The sequence below is a fragment of the Salmo salar genome, chromosome 15 (genome assembly GCF_965601325.2).
Source record: "Salmo salar chromosome 15, fSalSal1, whole genome shotgun sequence".
NCBI lineage: Eukaryota > Metazoa > Chordata > Actinopteri > Salmoniformes > Salmonidae > Salmo > Salmo salar.
Window position 1 is genome coordinate 56,310,549 of NC_138305.1, and position 25,279 is coordinate 56,335,827.

Genomic DNA, 25,279 nt, shown 5'->3' on the forward strand with positions numbered 1-25,279 from the left:
CTGTGGGGTTTCTGTGTGAGTTGTGATATCTCATCCCTCTTGCAGCTCACTGCACTGCTGAGCCCCTGGGAGAATGAGAGGGGGGGAGACACAGCCCGGGCACACATTAGCCTCTCATCTCCTCCTACAACCACCCATTCTTGTCATGATGTGTGTTTTGTCCTATATTTGTATTATTTTTTTTTTTAATCCCTGTCCCCGCAGGAGGCCTTTTGCCTTTTGTTAGGGTGCCATTGTAAATAAGAATTCGTTCTTAACTGACTTGCCTAGTTAAATAAAGGAGAAATAAATATTTCAAAATACCAACTTTTCAAATACTCAAGGTAATTGTAATTTATATAGAGTTTCAACTAAAAGGCAACAATTTAAAAAAAATATTAAATACAGGTCTCAGAAAACCAAATAATATTTTTAAGTATTTTGAATACTTCTCAGAAAACCAAATATTTGAAGGTATTTGAATATATGCAAGTTATAAAATAATATATATATACTTATTTGATGGATGCCAAATATTTTATGAAAAACCAAAAACTACAACAGTTAGTTGAATTAGTCTAAATATATGATCATAAGCACATGGTTTGGAGGGCTCTTCAATATGAATAATAATATAGCCTATAGCCTAGAATTAATTACATGAGGGACATGGAATCAATTCAACATTAGAGTAGACCACTTTTGCAGCTTCAAAATAATTAACAAATCATAGTTACAACTATAATTATCCTAGGTCTGGCACACACATAAACTAACACTTATCCACACACACACACACACACACACACACACACACACACACACACACACACACACACACACACACACACACACACACACACACACACACACCACACACACACACACACACACACACACCACTATTATGTAAGAACGGAACCAGGTGGACCCTCCCTTCACCTGACACACAGACCCTGGCATTGCACAGTCGGAGCGCCATCAGCATGTTACAGTACCCTCCCTGTGCATCTGCCCTGCTAGTCCTCTACAGGAGCTGGCTGCTGCTGACAGGAGTAAGTCATCTAGTGGGCTAGATTGTGATACAATGTGTGATACTGTAAAATGTATTAGATAAAAAAAACCAAGAAGGATTTGACTGGATCTGTTTTAGTTGATTTTATGTCAAGAGGAGAGTGAGGAATTCAGATTTCCTCAATTATACAGCTAAAACATACAGATGTTTTCATTCTATAGCTAAAACATACAGATGTTTTTATTCTATAGCTAAAACATACAGATGTTTTAATTCTAAGCTCTTTTCAGATGGTTTTGAAGTGTAGTTGCATATGCCTAAATTTGAATGATTTTCTGTGTAGGCTTGAGTTGTCTAAAAATCTGTTGGAAATGTGGTATACAGTAGCATGGGTTGGGGCTGTGCTGCTCACCTCATCTCCAAGCTGGTCGGCGCGTTGCTGCATATCCGACAGCTCATTGCGCATGTCCAAGTCTTCAGCCATGGCTACTGGCTATGCGTGGTGGAGCTGGTCTCCAACGGGGAAGAGTAGGTTCTAATGGGAGGCCGGGGATAGGCTAGACGAGGAAGGGAGATACAAAACAACAGCCATTAGCATGCCAAGCTAAATAATATCCTTTAGCACAATAAGCTTAGCAACAGTCTTTAGTACTGTAAGCTAAACAATAGTCTTTAGCCCGCTAAGCTAACCTACATAATGTAGCATGCTAAGCTAAGCAACTACCTTTAGTATGCTAAGCTAAGCCAAACAAGTATGTTCCCAAAATAAGGCTACGTTTCAACGTCCATACTAGAATACCACAGAATATATGTCAAAAACACTGAGTGTACAAAACATAAGTAACACCTTCCTAATATTGAGTTCCACCCCCTTTTGCCCTCAGAACAGCCTCAATTCATTGGGGTATGGACTCTACAAGGTGTCGAAACTGTTCCACAGGTATGCTGGCCCATGTTGACTCCAATGCTCCCCACAGTTGTGTCAAGTTGTCTGGATGTCCATTCTTGATACACATGGGAAATGGTTGAGCGTTAAAAAAACAGCAGCGTTCCAGTTCTTGACACACTCAACCCAGTGCACCTGGCACCTACTACCATACTCTGTTCAAAGGCACTTAAATATTTTGTCTTGCCCATTCACCATCTGAATGGTACACATACACAGTCCATGTCTCAATTGTCTCAAGGCTTAAAAATCCTTCTTTAACCTGTCTCTTCCCCTTCATCTACACTGATTGAAGTGGATTTAATAAGGGATCATAGCTTTCACCTGGATTCACCTGGTCAGTCTATGTCATGGAAAAACCTAATGTTTTGTTCATTCAGTTTTGTGCTTCAGTACACTGCTAGTGTGGATAAATCAGTATTTTTGGGAAGGGTGCTACATCATGGATTTTTATGAGATGTTTTTTTGCCCAATGTCACAGTAATTTACTGTGAATCTACCCAGTTTTTTTCCCCCCAAAACAAATATTTTTGTTTGATCTCATAAGCCTTATTTCCTTGGATCTCAAGTGAATGAACGGCAGTCTCTTTCCAGCTGCAGTTAGAACCCAGTATAGAGGATGAGTGACTACAACAGCGTTTGTTCCACTCAATGAAAGGGAAGAGGAGCCATTGATGTTTGTAGAAGCATGGCAGTCTTAGAGAGTGGTGTCGATGGAATAGTGTGGATTAGCTAGCTAGCACACCAGACGTAAAAGTTCTGCTGCAAGCCTGTGCCGTGTTCTCCTGTAGACAAGTGTCATGAGAGTTTCAATCATACACCAGACAGGGGTTTGATCCTTCCTCAGCAGCGCCGACCCACATTCACTAAGGGAATGATGACATTAATTGATTAACTTGCTGTAGCTCAGTTGGTAGAGAATGGCTCCTGCAATGCCAGAATAGTGGGTTTGATATCCGGGACCACCCATAGGTTAAAAATGTATGCAGACATGACTGTTAGTCACTTTGGCTAAAAGTCTGCAAAATGGCATATACTATCATAATAATACAAAAGAAGGGCAATCATAATGGTATGTACGCAGCATACTGCTGGCTTGCCTCTGTGGGATGCATGGTGGTCCCTGGATGGGAGACTAAGTGCTGCTGGACTCATCAGACCAAAGGACAGATTTCCACCTGTCTAATGTCCATTGCTCGTGTTTCTTGGCCCAAGCAAGTCTCTTCTTATTATTGGTGTCCTTTAGTAGTAGTTTCTTTGCAGCAATTTGACCATGAAGGCTTGATTCACACAGTCTCCTCTCTACAGGCTGCACATTTTTTTCACCTTTATTTAACCAGGTAGGCTAGTCCAGCAGCATCTGTCCCATCACTGTCACACACAAGTTTTACATTTCATGAATTGTAGAAAAGTTATCCTGCAACAGGATGATTAAGATCCTACACCTGTACCCTTCACATGTTCCATTGATTACTATAATATATCATCTCTACAAGGGCAACCTAACAACATTAAAATATTCAATGTTAAAGTTATGTGTATTACTGTGCAATATTGTGTGTCAGAGAGTGTATCATTGTTTGTGACTAAGGAGTGAGAAGGACATCTACAGATGTAGGATCTTAATTTGAGACAGTTTGCTACAGCAGGAAAATAATTCTACAGCAACAGGAAATGTGAATTATTATGTTGATTATGATTAATTTACATTTTGTAGGAGTTGATACATTTTCCGTTAGGGAAATTCAAGTCTTTCATTTTGAAGTGTAAATGACAATCTTTCAAAGCCTTTTTAAAACTCAAATCCACTGCTGTACAGGACTACTTTCTTATGTCATTCTCACTGGCACCTACAGTTAAAAAAAAGTATTGATAAGGGTCAGAATGCGTTGGACTATCATATAGTTGCCATACACACTCTTACGGAATTTCCATGTAGGCGAGGATATTAGAACTTTTATCAAAGCCAACTGGATGACAACTTTACTTTTTCCTACATAACATACAGTGCCAGTCAAAAGTTTGGACATACCGACTCATTCAAGGGTTTTTCTTTACTTTTACTATTTTCTACTTTGTAGAATAATAGTGAAGACATCAAAACTATGAAATAACACATATAGTCAAGTCTCTGGCACCCCAATGGTGGAACAAGCTCCCTCACGACGCCAGGACAGCGGAGTCAATCACCACCTTCCGGAGACACCTGAAACCCCACCTCTTTAAGGAATACCTAGGATAGGATTAAGTAATCCTTCTAACCCCCCCCCCCCCCCCCCCTTAAAATATTTAGATGCACTATTGTAAAGTGGTTGTTCCACTGGATATCATAAGGTGAATGCACCATTTTGTAAGTCGCTCTGGATAAGAGCGTCTGCTAAATGACTTAAATGTAAATGTAATGTAAATGTAAGTAGTAACCAAAAAAGTGTTAAACAAATTGTTAAACAGATTCTTCAAAGTAGCCACCCTTTGCCTTGATGACAGCTTTGCACACTCTTGGCATTCTCTCAACCAGCTTCATGAGGTAGTTACCTGGAATGCATTTCAATTAACAGTTGTGCCTTGTTGAAAGTTAATTTGTGGAATTTCTTTCCTTCTTAATGCATTTGAGCCAATCAGTTCTGTTGTGACAAGGTAGGGTTGGTATGCAAGATATCTCTATTTGGTAAAAGACCAAGTCCATATTATGTCAAGAACAGTTCAAATAAGCAAAGAGAAACAACAGTCCATCATTACTTTAAGACATTTTCTTCAAGTGCAGTCGAAAAAAACATCAAGCGCAATGATGAAACTGTCTCTCATGAGGACTGCCACAGAAAAGGAAGACCCAGAGTTACCTCTGCAGTGGATAAGTTCATTAGAGTTAAGTGCACCTCAGATTGCAGCTGTACATAGTCCATCTATAAATTGCCCACCCAATCTACCTACCTCATCCCCATACTGTTTTTATTTGATTTACTTTTCTGCTCTTTTGCACACCAGTATCTCTACTTGCACATCATCATATGCTCATTTATCACTCGTGTTAATCTGCTAAATTGTAATTATTTGCTCCTATGGCCTATTTATTGCCTACTTCCTCATGCCTTTTGCACACACTGTATATAGACTTTCTTTTTTTTCTACTGTGTCATTGACTTGTTTATTGTGAAGCATGGAGGAGGAGGTGTGGGGGTGCTTTGCTAGTGACACTGTCAGTGATTTATTTAGAATTCAAAGCACACTTAAACAGCATGGCTACCATTGCATTCTGCAGCGATATGCCATCCCATCTGGTTTGCGCTTAGTGGAACTATAATTTATTTCTCAATAGGACAATGACCCAACACACCTCCAGGCTGTGTAAATGCTATTTGACCAAGAAGGAGAGTGATGGAGTGCTGCATCAAATGACCCAGCCTCCACAATCACCCAACTTCAACCCAATTGAGATGGTTTGGGATGAGTTGGACTGCAGAGTGAAGGAAAAGCAGCCAACAACTGCTCAGCATATGTGGGAACTCTTTCAAGACTGTTGGAAAAGCATTCCTCATGAAGCTGGTTGAGAGACTGCCAAGAGTGTGCAAAGCTGTCATCAAGGCAAAGGGTGGCTACTTTGAAGAATATCCAATATCAAATATATTTTGATTGTTTAACACTTTTTTGGTTACTATATGATTCTGTGTGTTATTTCATAGTTTGGATGTCTTCACTGTTATTCTACAATGTAGAAAATAGTAAAAATAAAGAAAAACCCTTGAATGAATAGGTGTGTCCAAACTTTTGGCAGGCACTGTATATAAAACTTTGATGGGGGTGGGGGCCAAAAAAATCTGAACTCATCATGAGGGGCCGCAGTTGCTTGCGGTTCTGCGTACCCACATGTGCATTCCCGCCCACCACATTGCGAGCAAAACATGTTAGCAGCCCCCCTCTTGAAAGCAGGTTTCCTATCCCTGGTCTTGCGGATACAACAATAGTATTTTCATCTTGCTGTGATGTGATCTTTAGCTCTCAACAGGAAGAAATACAAAATAATTTAATAGAATTTAAACAAGACTCATTTATCTTGGTCACAGATGGACGAAATCACTTTGGGCTTTAAGTTGAAGGTGTGATGAAGTTGTAATGAGTCAATATTTTCATATTTAAATAATATTTGTTTGTGTCCTCAAAAGTGAGAACACCTAAGCAATTTATTTAAAAAGTGACCGGAAAGGTAAGTTCTAGACCTTTCTAAAGCTATGCAACATTACCAGTTATTGTTTATGGCCATCTCATGGAAAGGAATTACGCTTTGGTATGTCTATTTTGGCGAAAATCTAAACTTTGTTCTATCATAAATAGATGGAAGTCTAATCTAAGCAGGAATCAACTGGGACATTTTAGATAACACAAGTATGTTTCTACAAAATCAAAATCTGCACTACAAAATCAACACAATCAATGTGTGAGGGGGAATGGTCCACACATCTCCGCTGACAAATAAACAGGTTGGTTTATGTTACTCTCAGATCCAGCGGAGAGAGAATATGTTTCTGTCATGTTAACCAGATCAGACACATTTATTGAGTGGCCTTGCTAATTTACTGTGATTTACTCTCTTCTGCTGCACTCTGACAGCTGCTAGACATGTGCCTCATCCTCTACCTCCCTTCCCTTTCCAAATTCATCCTCTATCTTCTCTTCAAACCCATACTATACCACCTCATTACCTCCCTCCCCTCTCCAAACCTCCTCCTCCACCTCCCTCCCCTCTCCAAACCCATCAACTACCTCACTCTTTCTCACCAAATCCAAAATAAATCAAATAAAATGTTATTAGTCACATGCGCCGAATACAACAGGTGTAGACCTTATGCTTACTTACAAGCCCCTAACCACCAATGCAGTTTAAAAAATATGAATAAGTATAAGAAATAAAAGGAACAAGTAATTAAAGAGCAGCAGTAAAATAACAATAGCGAGACCATATACAGGGGGTACTGGTACAGAGTCAATGTGTGGGGCACCGGTTAGTCGAGGTAATTGAGGTAATATGTACATGTAGGTAGAGTTATTAAAGTGACTATACATAGATAATAACAGAGAGTAGCAGCAGCGTAAAAGAGAGGGTGAGGGGGGAATGCAAATAGCCATTTGATTAGATGTTCAGGAGTCTTATGGCTTGGGGGTAGAAGCTGTTTAGAAGCCTCTTGGACCTAGACTTGGCACTCCGGTACCACTTGCTGTGTGGTAGCAGAGAGAACACTATGACTAGGGAGGCTGAAGTATTTGACAATTTTTAGGGCCTTCCTCTGACACCGCCTGGTATAGAGGTCCTGGATGGCAGTAAGCTTGGCCCCAGTGATGTACAGGGCCGTACGCACTACCCTCTGTAGTGCCTTGCGGTTGGAGGCCAAGCAGTTGCCATAGCAGGCAGTGATGCAACCAGTCAGGATGTGCTCGATGGTGCAGCTGTAGAACCTTTTGAGGATCTGAGGACCCATGCCAAATCTTTTCAATCTCCTGAGGAGGAATAGGTTTTGTTGTGCCCTCTTCACGACTGTCTTGGTGTGCTTGGACAATGTTCATTTGTTGATGATGTGGACACCAAGGAACTTGAATCTCTCAAACTGCTACACTACAGCCCTGTCGATGAGAATGGGGGCGTGCTCGGTCCTCCTTTTCCTGTAGTCCACAATAATCTCCTTTGTCTTGATCACGTTGAGGGAGTGGTTGTTGTCCTGGCACCACACGGCCAGGCCTCTGACCTCCTCCCTATAGGCTGTCTCGGTGTTGTCGGTGATCAGACCTACCACTGTTATGTCATCGGCAAAATACTGTTGATTGTTTCATTTGGGATTGGTAGGCAAGTCCAACTACCTGCAGAGGAAATGTAACAACAACAACAAATACACCTTGACAATGTCTGTTGAGATGCTTTCGACTTTCATCCTCTCATTCATTACTAACACATGTCCAATTCTCCATGCAAGCCACTGCTAGGTCTATCTTACTATTTGTCCTGATACCAGTTAACACACTCTCTCCCACAAACACACATGCAGACGCAGACGCACACACACACACACACACACACACACACACACACACACACACACACACACACACACACACACACACACACACACACACACACACACACACACACACACACACACACACACACACACCTTGAGTGAGCTTTGCTGGCTATCATAATTTAATCATTTTCTTTATGGCAGCAGAAAATATGTTGTTGAACATTTTATATGACAGCTATTACATTTCCCAAGGTAATTTGTACGCCTCTAGCTGAGTAGAGACTTTTGAGGAATTATTACGATTTTCAAAAGCAGATCATCAGTTAATGCCTACATTAACTTGAACGTTTCCACATTTCTAAACTTAATTGCCAAAGATACTGCTAATGGCGCCAGAGGGGATGGCTGCGGTTTTATGGGCTCTTAACCAACCGTGCTATTTTGTTAGTTTTTTTCGCATTGTTTGTAAGTTATTTTGTACACAATGTTGCTGCTAACGTCTCTTATGACCGAAAATAATTTCTGGATATCAGAACAGAGATTACTCACCTTGAACATGACAAATCATATTTTTTTTTATGAGCCGGACGAGAGGGATTTACTCCAGACACCCGACAAGGCTCTCATCCCCGTCATTTGCAGGAGAATAAGACAGAGATATCGCGGATGGAGATCGAGGTGTCTTGTAAGGATCCGACGACGAGTGGCTAATCTGCCTTTGCCATCGGTACTATTGGCCAACGTACAGTCGCTGGATAATAAAGTGGACAAACTACAAGCACGTATATCTTACCAACGGGACATTAAAAACTGTAATATCTTATCTTTCACTGAGTCGTGGCTGAACGACGACTAGAATAACATACAGCTGGTGGGTTATACACTGTATCGGCAGGATAGAACAGCAGCCTCTGGAAAGACAAGGGGTGGCGGTCTATGTATATTTGTAAACAACAGCTGGTGCACGATATCTAAGGAAGTCTCAAGGTTTTGCTCACCTTAGGTAGAGTATCTCATGATTAAGCTGTAGACCCCACTATCTACCAAGAGAGTTTTCATCTATATTCTTCGTAGCTGTCTATTTACCACCACAAACCGATGCTGGCACTAAGGCCACACTCAATGAGCTGTATACGGCCAGAAGCAAACAGGAAAAAGCTCATCCAGAGGTGGCACTCCTCGTGGCCGGGGACTTTAATGCAGGGAAACAAATCCATTTTACCTCATTTCTACCAGCATGTTAAATGTGCAACCAGAGGGGAAAAAAATCTAGACCACCTTTACTCCACACACAGAGACGCGTACAAAGCTCTACCTCGCGCTACCTCTACCTGGCAAATCTGACCATAATTCTATCCTCCTGATTCTTGCTTACAAGCAAAAACTAAAGCAGGAAGAACCAGTGACTTGGTCAATAAAAAACTGAGCAGATGAAGCAGATGCTAAGCTACAGGACTGTTTTGCTAGCACAGACTGGAATACTTTATGTTCCGGGATTCTTCCGATGGCATTGAGGAGTTCACCAAATCAGTCACTGGCTTCATCAATAAGTGCATTGATGATGTCGTCCCCGCAGTGACTGTACGTACATACCATCAAATAGGCAAAGCGTCAATACAGGCCTAAGATCGAATTGTACTACTCTGGCTCCGACACTCGTTGGATGTGTCAGGGCTGGCAAACTATTACAGACTACAAAGGGAAGCACAGCTGCAAGCTTCCCAGTGACACAAGTCTACCAGACAAGCTAAATTATTTATATGCTCGCACCTGTACTGACCTTGCCTTCTGGATGGTAGCGGTGTGAACAGGCAGTGGCTTGGGTGGTTGTTGTCCTTGATGATCTCTTTGGCCTTCCTGTGACATCGGGTGCTATAGGTGTCATGGAGGGCAGGTAGTTTGCCCCCGGTGATGCACTGTGCAGACCACACAACACTCTGGAGAGCCTTGCGGTTGAGGGCGGTGCAGTTGCCGTACCAGGATGCTCTCGACTGTGCATCTGTAAAAGTTAGTCAGGGTTTTGGGTGACAAGCCAAATTTCTTCAGCCTCCTGAGGTTGAAGAGGCACTGTCCTGGCCGTGTGGTGCCAGGACAACAACCTCTCCCTCAACGTGATCAAGACAAAGGAGATGATTGTGGACTACAGGAAAAGGAGGACCGAGCACGCCCCCATTCTCATCGACGGGATTGTAGTGGAGCAGGTTGAGAGTTTCAAGTTCCTTGGTGTCCACATCACCAACAAACTAACATGGTCTAAGCACACCAAGACAGTCGTGAAAAGGGCACGACAAAACCTATTCCCAATCAGAAAACTGAAAATACTTGGCATGGGTCCTCAGATCCTCAAAAGGTTCTACAGCTGCACCATCGAGAGCATCCTGACTGGTTGCATCACTGCCTGGTATAGCAACTGCTCGGCCTCTGACCACAAGGCACTACAAAGGTTAGTGAGTACGGCCCTGTACCATCACTGGGGCCAAGCTTCCTGCCATCCAGGACCTCTATACCAGGCAGTGTCAGAGGAAGGCCCTAAAAATTGTCCAAGGCTCCAGCCTCCCTAGTCATAGACTGTTCTCTTTGCTACCACACGGCAAGCGCCAAGTCTAGGTCCAAGAGGCTTCTAAACAGCTTCTACCCCCAAGCCATAAGATTCCTGAACATCTAATCAAATGGCTACCCAGACTATTTGCATTGCCTCCCCCCCACCCTCTATTTTACGCTGCTGCTACTCTGTTATTATCTATGCATAGTCACTTTATTAACTCTACCTACATGTACATATTACCTCAATTACCTCGACTAACCTGTGCCCCCGCACATCGACTCTGTACCGGTACCCCACGTATATGGTCTCGCTATTGTTATTTTACTGCTGCTCTTTAATTATTTGTTACTTTATTTCTTCTTTTTCTAAAAACTGCATTGTTGGTTCAGGGCTTGTAAATAACCCTTTCACTGTAAGGTCTACACCTGTTGTATTCGACGCATGTGACAAATAAAATTTGATTTAATTTCGATTTGATATAAAAGGCACCCTTCAAAGAATATACAGCTGAGCTACAGTCAGCGGGCTATAATCACTGCAGGTCCAGTAATGAAAAATATGGAGATGCCTTCATTCGCATTACCCACACGTTCCCTTTTGAGGTTGTAATTTTTCATGCCTTGTCCAATCACAGAGTGCTTATAGAACGCTCTTCACACCATCACCTCTACCCCCGTTGGCTATCTTTCGCCCGTGTGCCTGCAAATGATCTTGCCTGGAAAACCTAAAACGACTGTACCTGTATTCATCAAATAAAACCCCTGCATGCTGCTACCCAGTCACAAACACATCAAAATGGACGAAGGGATGAGAATACCATGGAGGTGCTTAACATTCCTCAGGGATGCATTCCATGCCATTCCCTGATCCATGTCATTCATTCAGTAGGCAGCAGCTATGTGGCAGACTCAAGCACTCAGACCAGACAAATGTTCAGTTTAAACTGGCATTTCCTAACCTTGCAGACAAACTGGCTCATGGTCTGTTCTGATAAAAGACCAAATCATTGTTCTGCTTCAACAGTTAAAGAGAGAATAGCTCTTTGTCTCTATGTGTGTGTGTGTGTGCGCGCGCGGTGCGTGCGTATGCGTGTGTATGTTTACATGCTCACAATAACCGTTTGTCTGCAACGGCTGCCATTTTGTCTTATTCCTCCAGTTAGTCTGTCTTTGCTCAATCTTTTACCACATACAGTATCCACCATAACAACACCATTTACACATCAATATGCCCTCCATAGTGCCATTCCTCACAACAATCTGTTTTAATTTCAGCTAAAAATAGAACGTCATCATGTTTTGGTCACTGAGAAAAAAGTACATGGTTAGCTAGTTGGCTACAGCAGGTTCTACCATTTCACAATAGCCTGTAATCACTAGTTATTATTTCTAAACAAAATACCTTTTTGGGTGGATTCTTGTTGTTAGGTTTACTGTTTGAACAGTGGCTGAGATAATATTTGGTTATCAATGCAAAATATTCTACTTTGATGAATAGCCTATAGACCAGATCAAGGAACCAAGTGACAACACTGCCCCTATGGCTGCGGGAGGAATGATATTGGATGTCTACATTTTCACGTAGACAAAAAGCAAGTTGAATGTCAGAGCATATTACAAGGGGCCGCCCCTTTTGTGATGAAAAACGACATTGCAAAACATCAGAATCTTGCGTCTGCGTTGAGCTTGAAAGTAGGCTTTACAGCAGCTTCTAACGGACATCACCCCTCCTTGTCCCTCCCACCTGTTACAAGTGTACTAGGCTCTGCTGCTTAGGAACAGGAGAAAGATCCAGGATCAGCAGTGCATACAGCCCCCTTCACTGGTGATCTCATCTGGGTTCAAATAGTATTTGTTTTCTTTCACTTTAGATGTGCTTGATTGAGCCTGCGGTGCCTAAAGCAAAATAACCAATGGAATAGTCCCAAAATGACAGGCTCCCATCAGACAGGCTCAATTAAATGCTTTAAGTATTTGAAAGAAAACAATGACCATTTGAACCCAGGTCTGGCATCCGCGCATCCTTACCCCATCAATACAGAGCATAGGGAAGCTGAGCAGAAGCCCTACCTCCCCTCTGACAGTGGCAGACAGTCACCTCTGCGGTCCCCTTGCGTAGGGAGGCAACGGCTGGGCTGGCTCTCCCTTTCTCCTGGGGGAGCCCCATGACACATTTATTAACTCTGAGGCCATTAAAGCAGACACGCTGGACCCAGAGGGCCTGGGAAATATGACAAGTGACAAGCCAAACACGACAAGGAGCGGCAGCCGCAGGGGGTTGGCAGTGGGCAGGAGGAGAGAGGGGAAGGGGCTGTGGGGAGAGAAGGAGAGAAGAGGGGACGGGGAGTATGGGAGTGGCAGGAGGAAACACACAACAGCTTGTTATGAGACGGGTCGGCAGCCTGTTTTGAATTAGAAGCATGACCTTCCAGTTATTATGGGACTGAGACATGGGTCGAGATGCAAAGGCACTCCGAAACCTGCAGCAGATGTTTTTTATCAATGTCGTGATATTTGATGGAATTCAATCGCAAGGGTCAAATTGAGGCACCCCATCCCTGAAAAGGAATGCCAGATACAATTACTGATGGTTTACTGATGCTGCGTTAATAGGCAATTAAAGCATTTTGTCTTAATCAATATTGATGGGTTTCCTTATCGCTGTAGTCACCGCTTTTCTGTGGAACATGTTTGTACACTGTAATGCAGCCTATTTAGCTTCCTTCCCCACAATGTTCCATTTACACAAGTCGATGTTTCAGTTCCATAGATGTTCCAATTCTGTGTCATTCCGTGAACACACTCATGGCTTATTTGACTGATTCATGGCATAATTGAACCTGTGTCCCAAATGGCACCCTATTCCCTACATACTTTACTACTTTTGAGTCTGATGGGCCCTCGTGCACTATATAGCAAATAGGGTGCCATTTTGGACAAAACTTTAAAAAAGTTACATTTCTCAGTAGTCCAGGGACTGCAGCCTCAGCAGCCAAGCCACTTAAGTGACAACATTAGAGGCTGTTAAATATTTGAGGAGTCATTTTTAAAATGTACCTTTATTTAACTAGGCAAGTCAGTTATGAACAAATTCTTATTTTCAATGACAGCCTAGGAACAGTGAGTTAACTGCCTTGTTCAGGGGCAGAACAACAGATTTTTACCTTGTCAGCTCGGGGATTCAATCTTGGAACCTTTCGGTTACTAGTCCAACACTCTAACCACTAGGCTACCTTAAAAAGCAATTAGTGGGCCCCCGGGCCAAGAAACACATTCTGACAAGACCCTCACTCACAATATCTAAGAATAATGGCTAAGTCAGAAATGACACCCTGTTCTCTGCAGTGCACTCATATAATTAAATATAGGATATTTTATGAGTGCACTACTCTTCACTATAGAGCCTTCTTCTTCTTCTGTCTAATCCTTCTTGATTACATTTCAACTTGGTAAAATATTAACATGAATAGGTGTTATTACATGTAATAAGCATGTTATAATGTACTATTACCCATAGTACCCACCAGCAGCACACAAAACTGAGTGAGATGTGTATAATCCACCAAGAAAAATATTTCAACCCAGTGGTGCACGTGTACGACTTCAGACTGAGAGAAAACGAACTCATTATGCGCGTAAATCCAGTCAAGACAAATAAGCATTGAACTGATTTGCCAAGCAGGACATTTAAGCTTGTTACTTACAATTGACACTAACTGACATTCTCTATATTCTCATGAAGCTGTAGCTCAGTGAACCAACATCTGTATCATTATCATATTACTGCCTCGGCTATACGATGAACACACATACACAAATTAGATCAAAACAAAATCTCTCAGGCAAATCAAATGTGCTATATTGTACAGTACAACCGTATACCTCTATGTGTGTATGTGTGTGTTTTTGCGCGTGCATGCGAGAGAGAGAACAATATCCAATATTGTAATTTGTGGCATACAAAGGGCCATTACTCATTTGCTGTGAATATGTTAGGAACAGTATACACACAAGCCAGAATAAAGTAAATTGCTTTGCACAATCCTTGGCTTGCAACAGCTCATAGGAGCAGGAGCCTATATCCTGTTTCTGTAGCTTGAGGCAGCTCGATGTACAAGCCATCCCCTGGACAGGACACTAATCTCCTTAACACATCAGGTTCCATTTTTTAGTCTTTGGTATGACTCAGCTGGGGATCAAACTCCCAACCTTCCAATCTCAGGGTAGACACTTTAACCACAGGGCCACTGAGTTGGTTGCACAACAGAATACACCTCACGTAATATACCCAGAAACCCTCAGTGTCTGCACTAACCCATCGTAAATTACCCTGCCACAGATCGACAAAGGTAGAGCAAAAATATCACCACAGAGCCTCGTCACGCTCCATTGGCTCCTGATTAAGATACTGCAATCGAGCACGTTCATGCACGGATCAAGCACGTTCATGTTGACTAGAGCAGATGATTAGGTGAACGTGGTTCATTTGAGAAGGGATTAGATGGTAATTAGATGGCCGGTGCTTCAGCCCAGACCAGGTAGATTTCAGCCAGTCCTACAGTATGCCTCGTAACTCAACACAGAGGAATCCTTCCATAATACAACTGACTTGGAAGATGATATCGGCGTGGTAACAGCTCGCAGCGCGACACTTATTACTGTTGCAGTCTCCGGCATACCTTCTTACTGGCATGCCTGTTCAAACAACGTGCCTTGTCATCACTGACCACTGTATTGTTGCAAAACAGAGATAGCCCTTTAAGTCTATAATAGGAAACATTCTTTACAGCAACGCTTTTATTATAGAGGTGCTACATAACAAATATTATTTACGACAAAGCTTTTATGATAGAGGTGATGTCACGTCCTGGCCAGTATAAGGATTAATTGTTATTGTAGTTTGGTCAGGACGTGGCAGAGGGTATTTGGTTTATGTGGTTCGGGGTGGTGGTTTTTCTAAAAGGGCATTTGATTTATGTATTCCAGGGTTTTTGGGCACTGTTCCTTGTTTATGTAATTCTATGTTTAGTCTAGGTAATCTGTTTCTATGTTGAGTTAATTGGGGTGGACTTCCAATTGAAGGCAGCTGTGTGGTGTTGCCTTTGATTGGAAGTCCTATATTAGTTGGGTGTGTTTGTCTGTGTATTTGTGGGAGATTGTTTCTTGTTTTGCTGAGTGTGCCTTTCAAGACTGTTTCGTTGTTCGTAAGTTCGTTTCGTTTTGTTGTTTTGGTGTTCACTTAGTTTGTAAATAAATACACAAGATGAGCATCAACATTCCTGCTGCGTTTTGGTCCTCCTTAACCGACGACAACCGTGACAGAATCTCCCACCAACTAAGGACCAAGTAGCAGAGGAAAAGGGATTTCGAGTTGGACTGGCGGGAGAGATGGACCTGGGAGGAAGTTCTGGACGGGGCTGGACCTTGGCACCAGGCTGGGGAGTACCGTCGCCCACGGGAGGAAATTGAGGCAGCCAAGGCAGAGAGGCGGAGGTACGAGGCCTTGGACGCGCTGAGGGAGAAGCACGAGAGGCACCCCCAAGATTTTTTTTTGGGGGGGCACACGGGTAGTTTGGCTAGGCCTAGGAAGAGCCGGAAGCCAGCTACCCGTGGTTATATGGAGGAGCGTATGAGGTGGAGAGCGCCATGTTTCGCTGAGGAGCGCACTATCTCATCCATACGCACGCACAGTCCAGTGCGCGTTATTCCAGCCCCTCGCAGGTGCCGTGCTAGAGCGGGCATCCAGCCTGGTAGGAGGATGCCTGCGCAGCGCATCTGGTCACCGGTACGCCTCCGAGGACCAGGCTACCCAACTCCCGCTCTACGCACGGCTACCATCAGGCCCCTGCACAGCCCAGTCCGCCCTGTACAAGCACCCCGCTCGTACAGGGCTACTAGTTCCATCCAGCCAGGACGGGTTGTGCAGGAGGTAAGATCAAGACCGCCTGTGCGCCTCCATAGCCCTGGGTTTCCAGCTCCTGTCTCTCGTGCGGACCCGGAAGTGCGTCAGCCCAGTCCGACTCGTCCTGTTCCCGCTCCCCGCACTAGCCTGGAGGTGCGTGTTCCCAGTCTGGTACGTCCAGTACCAGCACCACGCACCAGGCTTCAAGTGCGTCATCCCAGTCCGACGTCGCTAGAGCTGCCCGTCAGTCAAGAGTCGCCAGAACTGCCCGTCAGTCAAGAGTCGCCAGAACTGCCCGTCAGTCAAGAGTCGCCAGAACTGCCCGTCAGTCAAGAGTCGCCAGAACTGCCCGTCAGTCAAGAGTCGCCAGAACTGCCCGTCAGTCAAGAGTCGCCAGAACTACCCGTCAGTCAAGAGTCGCCAGAACTGCCCGTCAGTCAAGAGTCGCCAGAGCCGCCCGTCAGTGAGGAATCGCCAGAGCCGCCCGTCAGTGGCCAGAGCCACCCACTAGTCAGGAGCTGCCAGAGTGGCCAGACTGCCCGGAGATGCCAGAGTGGCCAGACTGCCCGGAGATGCCAGAGTGGCCAGACTGCCCGGAGATGCCAGAGTGGCCAGACTGCCCGGCGATGCCAGAGTGGCCAGACTGCCCGGCGATGCCAGAATGGCCAGACTGCCCGGCGATGCCAGAGTGGCCAGACTGCCCGGCGATGCCAGAGTGGCCCGACTGTCTTCCGGGTCTGCCAGAGTGGCCCGACTGTCTCCCGGGTCTGCCAGAGTGGCCCGACTGTCTTCCGGGTCTGCCAGAGTGGCCCGACTGTCTTCCGGGTCTGCCAGAGTGGCCCGACTGTCTTCCGGGTCTGCCAGAGTGGCCCGACTGTCTTCCGGGTCTGCCAGAGTGGCCCGACTGTCTTCCGGGTCTGCCAGAGTGGCCCGACTGTCTTCCGGGTCTGCCAGAGTGGCCCGACTGTCTTCCGGGCCTGCCAGAGTGGCCCGTCTACCCGGAGCTGCCGGGGTGGGTCGTCTGCCCGGAACTGCCTGAACCAGAGCCACCTCCAGATATAGGTGGGTTGGGGAGGGGGGGTGTAGCACAGTGCCGTCGTTGACGGCAGCCACCCTCCCTTCCCTCCCTTTAGTTAGGGGGATTTTTTGTTGTTGTTTGGGGTTTTTGTTATTTTTTAGGTGCTTCCGGGGTTAGCACCTTTAGGGGGGGGGGGGGGGGGGGGTACTGTCACGTCCTGGCCAGTATAAGGATGAATTGTTATTGTAGTTTGGTCAGGACGTGGCAGAGGGTATTTGGTTTATGTGGTTCGGGGTGGTGGTTTTTCTAAAAGGGCATTTGATTTATGTATTCCAGGGTTTTTGGGCACTGTTCCTTGTTTATGTAATTCTATGTTTAGTCTAGGTAATCTGTTTCTATGTTGAGTTAATTGGGGTGGACTTCCAATTGAAGGCAGCTGTGTGATGTTGCCTTTGATTGGAAGTCCTATATTAGTTGGGTGTGTTTGTCTGTGTATTTGTGCGAGATTGTTTCTTGTTTTGCTGAGTGTGCCTTTCAAGACTGTTTCGTTGTTCGTAAGTTCGTTTCGTTTTGTTGTTTTGGTGTTCACTTAGTTTGTAAATAAATACACAAGATGAGCATCAACATTCCTGCTGCGTTTTGGTCCTCCTTAACCGACGACAACCGTGACAGTTGCTCTATGATTTGGAGAAGGTCCAACATAGGGCAGATAGATAGTACTTCCAAAAAAACAAATCTACAGTAGTTAAGATGGGGAGAAGTCTGTCCATAATAAAGTGTTGTGCGGTCAGGTGCAACAAAGAGGGACTTGGGAAAATTGCAGTTGGCTCAGAACAGGGCAGCACTACTGGCCCTTAAAAGTACACTGAGAGCTAACATTAATGACATGCATGTCAATCTCTCATGGCTCAAAGTGGACGAAAGATTGACTTCATCATTACTTGTTTTTGTAAGAGGTGCTGACAAGCTGAATGTACCGAGCTTGTGCATACCCCACAAGACATACCACAAGAGGTCTCTTCCCAGTCCCCAAGTCCAGAACTGACTATGGGTTGCACACTGTACTACATAGAGCCATGACTACATGGAACTCTATTCCACATCAGGTAACTGATGCAAGCAGTAGAATCAGATTTAAAAAGCAGGTAAAATACACCTTATGGAACAACAGGGACTGTAAAGAGACACACACAAAAGGTACAGACACATGCATACGCACACATTGTGATATTGTTGTATGGTGGTATTGAAAATGTTGTGTTGTGGATATGTGGTGACGTAGGGATTGTAATGGAATTTTTATGTTTGTGCTTTTCTTATAACTAATTTCTGTGTTCTATTCACGTGCTGTTCTATTAACCGATTTCTGTGTTCATGCCAGTGACTGATTTAACGAATCCTCACTTATCCGTATCTGCAATTTGGCAGTACGCCCAGACCTTGTTTTGAGAACGAACAAAAGATATTTCAGCTTCAAGGTCTCAGCTTAGAGAGGAGAAGCCTCGTGAGGTATTGGTCTGTCACGTTATGAACCAGTATTGGTCGTCACATGAATGAAACAAAACGGTAATGATTAATGAATTATGCTAAATCATGCAAATATAACTTGTCTGTGTATAGCCGTATATAAGACAACTGCAGGGACTGCCCCAGCAGAGCTCCTGACTGACATGTGTACTATGGTGCATTGAGTTGGTTGGAACCTCTCCAGTGCGCTGACAAATAAACAATGATTCATTTAAGATTGACTTAGAGTGTCCCTGTGTAAGAATTTCCACGCCAGGATGTTATATGATGTACTGTTTTATCTTTAGCTCATTCAGTACAAACATAGTTGACTGTTTTATCTTTTGTTTTATATGTAATGTGAGTACTTTGGTGTGTTAGAATAGCTGCTGCCTTGGGGATCCCTAATAAATACAAACACAAATCTACAGCCCTTTTCCAGGGCCATGAACTTAGAATAGCCTCCGATCCACTGGTCTCTGCTGGTCAGAACAGCACCAATACAGATCTCATTATGGAGATACCATCACACACAGTCCCTCTGACATCGTTCTAACATGACGGAGACAGAAAAAGCTCTGCTGCGCACCTGGAGGCCATGATGACTATTTTGTTTGTCAGAGAGATTAAACTGAAGCGTGATAACGTTATTCTTATATCCAATTAAAAAGCAGAGTAAAATGCACGATTATTCAGGCTTTTTCTTTCATGCTTTCGAACTTCCTCCAGGCTCTCAAATGCATGTCATATTCTGCATGTTATGGTGCCATGGCTCTTTCAATTGACAAGCATCATTAGCAATCAGTATCAGTGGGGCATGTTTTGTGGGTTTGTTTGGCAAAAAGCTTAAACGGACAATCTGCAGTTGCTACATCCATTTTTGGACTGGATATTAATGATCTGTACTCATTGATTCTTGAAGAATATAACTTATAAATGCCTCATGAGTTTAGTTCAACTGTCGTGCCCCACCAGAACCCAAAATATGAGCTTGTTTTATTCCCCAATATGTAAACAAAGTAAATATAGACAAACGGTTAAAACTCTAATTCTGATTTGATGGATCGTCAGTCATTGCATCTATAACTCTGTCTATGAATTTGAGAGTGGTTACATTTCTCCAGCCCCTTCACTCCGTTTTTTTTTTTTTTTTTACCGAAACAGGGGCGGGGCCAGGTTTTGTTATCGTTTCAACTGCTGATTGTAGCTTTAATTAATTCATCCAAGGCTGTAATCATATAGATTGTGATATAAGTCAAATGTTCTGAAATCGATTTACTCCCAAGTCACTTCTTGGCCAAATGTCAATTTCAGTAGGCATATAGTTGTTTAGGGGGAAATCAAATCCTGTCTGCAGTCAACTACTTATTTCCGGAGGGTATATACTCAAAAAAAACAGGGATAGCTACAAGCACAAACACGCACACAACGCACAGTTCAACGAATCTTTAAAAACCATTGATCTCTGAGGCATTGGTTTGATTCTAGAAATGTCAGCTCAGTAGACAAGACACAGACAGAGTGCAGCTATATAGATTAACAATAGGCTGTGCCGGGATACAATCAACCACTGGTGATGGTATATGACTCCGTTTTTACTCGGGGAACAACCCCTATAGCCTCGCCCACGCAAAGCGATGGAAGCTGCATGATGCAATATGGTATAGCGTAGCAGCCGTGCCAACCAAGAGCATGTCCTTATCTTTGTCAGTTTAACACGGGGCCCTCTCAACAACCCTTTCGATGCCGGATTTCTAGCATAACTAAAGGCCAGCTACTAGCTTCTCCATTTTGATGCTCTCTGTCTCTCTATCGCTTTCTCTCTGATGTTATAGCAAGAGACTGAAAACGCTCGAGCAGAGCGACAGGGGAGATGCGACTGTGGTCCAGCACGGAAATCTAAAAGCATTATCAGACATTTATGAGACAGTATTACCAGGTCTGACGTGTGAAAACGATCACCTGACCTACATAATTCATTTGCCTAAAAATGTCTGGTCAACAAGCAACAACTTTCCATTGAACCATGATGAAGAAAAGCCAGTGAGCAATAACTGCATCTTTGCCAATTCCACCACATGCTTCGTGCTGTCGACGATCTAAGGGTCTCATGCTCATCTGTGGTTTGTTGTAGGGGACATGCATTGATAGACCAGCATAGATGTATGATATGGCGTGGATGAATGGGTGCTATAGGATGTCATAGTGCAGATTTCACCATCGTCCTCCCATGCTCTTCTAGCCTCCGCCCGTCTAGACACAAACGGTAATTATGCCTCACCATCTAAATATGCAGCCTGGGCTCATAGACTAGACGTAACATAGTACATTTAAATCCGGGACACTCAAATTAGTATGATATGTTGCATTTGGTATGGTTACATAAGACAGATGGTTACTTAAGGCAAAAAACGAAAGTGAGGTTGTTGGTCGGGGTGGATGGGTTGGCGTATAATGCAAATTTCGTATAGCAACTTTTCAACTACTTACTACTTTTTAGCTACTTTGCAACTACTTAGCATGTTAGCTAACCTTTCCCCAAACCCTAACTATTTTATCTAACTCTGCCCCGAGCCCTAACCTTAACCCTTTTAGCTAACCCTTCTCCAACCCTAACCATAACCCTTTCGTAAGTTATAGTACATTCGCAAAATTCGTAACATATTGTATGTTTTACTAATTAACAGTGGTGGAAAAAGTACCTAATTTTCATACTTGAGTAAAAGTAAAGATTCCTTAATAGAAAATTACTCAAGTAAAAGTGAAAGTCCCCCAGTAAAATACTACTTGAGTAAAAGTCTAAAAGTATTTGGTTTTAAATATACTTAGGTATCAAAAGTAAAAGTAAAAATAATTTCAAATTACTTACATTAAGCAAACCAGACATTTTGTTTTTGTTATTTACGGATAGCCAGGGGCACACTCCAACACGCAGACATAATTTACAAACAAGGCATTTGTGTTTAGTAAGTCCACCAGATCAGAGGCAGTAGGGATGACCAGGGATGTTCTCTTGATAAGTGCCTGAATTTGACCATTTTCTTGTCCTGCTAAGCATTCAAAATGTAATGAGTACTTTTGGGTTTCAGGGAAATGTATGGAGAAAAAAAATACATTATTTTCATTAGGAATGTAGTGAAGTTAAAGTAAAAGTAGTTAAACATATAAATAGTAAAGTAAAGTACAGACACCCCCAAAAAACACATATGTAGTACTTTAAAGTATTTTTACTTAAGTACTTTACACCACTGCAAATTAGTAACATATAATACGAATTGTAATTCATAACATATCATACGAAATGGAGTGACTCGGATTTACATACAGAATAATATGAAATGCTCTGAGACCAGTTTGCAGCTTGGCATGGTAGGGATGTGGCCATTTTGACACAACAAACTATGGACAGACGTGCACAATAGTGACACATTCATGAAGATTGACAGTCTCCACCTTCCATCAAGACACTATGCATGGCGCAATTTACTACAGCCTAATGACAATCCCTAAATCAATAAAGGACCCCGTCTTTCACCCCTAGGATGTGTTTCTCCCCAACTCTGTTAACTTTCTAGTGCGTGTTCGTCTGTTTATTTTCCTAGAGAGAGAGAGAGAGACAGACAGAGAGACAGAGAGTTTACTGTTATTTGATTGTTTATTTCACTGTTGTTTATTTTCTAGTTCACTTGCTTTGGAATAGTTAACATATATTTCCCATGCCAATAAAGCCCTTAAATTGAAATTGAGAGAGAGAATAAGGAAGATGTCGTTGTCCAAGGTTCTGAAACACAGAAAACGCCCACACCTTACACATTAGCACACACAACATCCTTCATTTTCAACCAGTGACTACGCGGGTAGATTTTACACGCACAGCACAGTGGTCGTGTAATTCGAAAGGCGTGCCGCGTTTGCCTCTTTCTAATAACTATACACACAGCCTAGAACGGATAAATAGGCAATATTAAACACAAAGGCAACGAAAAAAAGTTTGTTCATCAAGTGCTGTTATCATACCGGGTTTAACAATAAAAACCCATCCTCCGATGTACTCAGTCGAACACAATTCAAAATCGAATGCTTCATACTGTAGTAAAAGTGTTTTTTTGGGGATGAAAACTAAAATAAAGCCTTTGCGATATAACAAGAATAGAGAATTGTATACTTTTCTCCTACCTGTGCCCGTGGTCGGTGGCTTGCAGTCAGCAGGAGGAGGAAATGTCTGCAAATTTCAACAACTAACAGATTTCAGCCCAGTTCTGTAAGGACTGGATTGTCACAAAGGCAGTGCGCGTGGTTAATACCTCCTCAGTTCTTCTTCAATGAAAAGCAGCATCTCTGCAATCGTAAAAGATGGAGGTTGCTTTTGACGTCAGCAGCTTTGAATCGATATCTGTCAAAAAAGATCAGCACTTCTGCAGGGTTGGTAATGGGAAGCTGCATGTGCACCGGTAACGGCTCAATGGAAATCGCCATGTATTTTTAGGCAAACAAAAGCATGTGAATGTGTTTACAGTGTCGTATCATGGTGTCACATCTCAGCCGTGGAGTCTAGACATTTTCTCCATCAAAACCAGTATTGTTTAGTATTCCTTTTGTGGCTCTATCGTGAGAAATAGATAACATAATAGATGTACACATGCTTGGCAGGATGATGTTCTTGAGCATCAACTAAACATGTGATTTAGTCCTATTGAAGCAAACTGCAGTCACAGAATAACAGAACCATCTTTTGAATGCTCTGAAATAGAATAGACTAGTGAATACAGCCAGCTTTACATTAATGGATAGTCGTTAGGGACCATTCGAAAATTACTGGAAGGTGGGGGAGTCCAACTCGAGATTTCATTTTTTTTTTTAAAGCACCCCCACCCCAATGTTATAAAAATATATTCACATGACCCTCCCCTTGTACTTGAAAAAAATGACAATACCCTCCCCCTTCATTGAATTAACTCAAAATCATTTATTATGACCACAGTGACAAAGGATAAACGCATTTCATGCAATTCTAGTCATTTTACATGACTAAAGATAGCATAATGTGTTTTTTATACCAGTTTTTCTGAGCTAATAGCCAGCAGGCCAGAAAATAGTATAATAGCAGCCCAATTCATTCACCTTCACTATTTCAAACAATATTTTTGAACTCATCAGTTTAATAAATAATCAATTCAATGACACATTTTTTTAAATTGAGATAAAATAACCAATGTCTCTGAGTGTTGTAGTCTTTGTCTATTTCTCTGTGCATTGATTGGTGAAAAACAGTTAGCCGACCCTAAAGAAAATGTAGCTTTTGAAAAGACCCAAAAGAAAGGCAGATTTAGAAAATAGGAGTTTCAGAGAAAAATGGACAGATAGATTATCATTAATCTTACCACATTTCTCAAAATGTCTCTGATGCCAAGCCAGTGTGTCTTGTTTTCAACGAAACTGTTGCTGTTTGTAAAAAATGTCATCTGAGACGTCATATGATTCTAAGCAATGTAAGCTACTTTTACAAGTTACATTTCCCCACCCCAGACAGAGGCCCAATGCAGAAACATTTACATTTTAACTGCTGGCTACTCTTCCATTGCTTAACCCATCAAGAGAAGGTCAAAAGTTCTTCCCTAAAAGCTGACTGGGTTTAAACATCTCTTTTACACATTGTAGGCCTAATAGATTACTTCCCAAGCAAAGTAAAACATTTTACTTTTCGGTTAAAGAACTTCGTAATTCAGTGAATGTCATAGAGACGAACCAAATATATCCCCATATGCATTAGAGTCGCGTCGTATTGTGCATTTTGCAACTTGTTTCTAGCATAAAGCATCGCAGAGGAAAGCGTCGTTATAGATGGCTTTAAATAATCAGAATCTGTTTTAGGTTCTTCAAAATCTTAAGCTAACAAGATGTATGCTTTTTTTTAAAAGTAAGCTATGGCATACCCTCACATAGGCCTACCCCCAAATTCAAGCACTGGTTTTAACTTAACACACCAAGACTTTCATGGATACAGAGGTATTTAAGGAGTGGTGATGCTTTTGGAGGAATTGGCCGATAAATCTATGGATAGCTTATCATTTCGTAGGCCTACCTCTTATTTCTTAGACAGGGAGAAATAGGCTCCAGCAAAAATCCCTCTTGTTGTTAGTTAATTTGAGTTAAAATGAAGTCTGTTGAAATTAATTACTCGAATTAGCCTTATTTCAGCACCATGTGCTGTCCACCTTTCGATTGTGCCGTGGGTGCCGCTTCACGTTTCAACACCACAAATGAATGGAAGTTACTGTAATCTTGCTTATTGTCAAGTCAATAAATGATGACCTCACAAACATCATGGGTAACAAAACATGTTGTTTTGTGGACTTTGGAG

The 25,279-nt window shown here is 42.8% G+C and overlaps 1 protein-coding gene across 2 annotated transcripts in view; it reads right to left on the reverse strand.

The window, feature by feature from the left end:
* The window catches only part of snap25a (synaptosome associated protein 25a), a 43,545-nt gene extending 19,899 nt beyond the window's left edge, over positions 1-23,646 (reverse strand). Inside the window, exons 1-2 of one of the 2 annotated variants that reach the window (XM_014144863.3) lie at positions 23,095-23,646; positions 1,407-1,551 (exon numbers count right to left, since the gene is read on the reverse strand). In XM_014144863.3, coding sequence (XP_014000338.1) covers positions 1,407-1,478 — 72 coding nt within the window. In that variant the 5' untranslated portion in view covers positions 1,479-1,551; positions 23,095-23,646. The remainder of the gene's footprint in view (positions 1-1,406; positions 1,552-23,094) is intronic. The other variant, XM_014144861.3, reaches the window with a different exon arrangement.
* Positions 23,647-25,279: the final 1,633 nt, after the last annotated feature.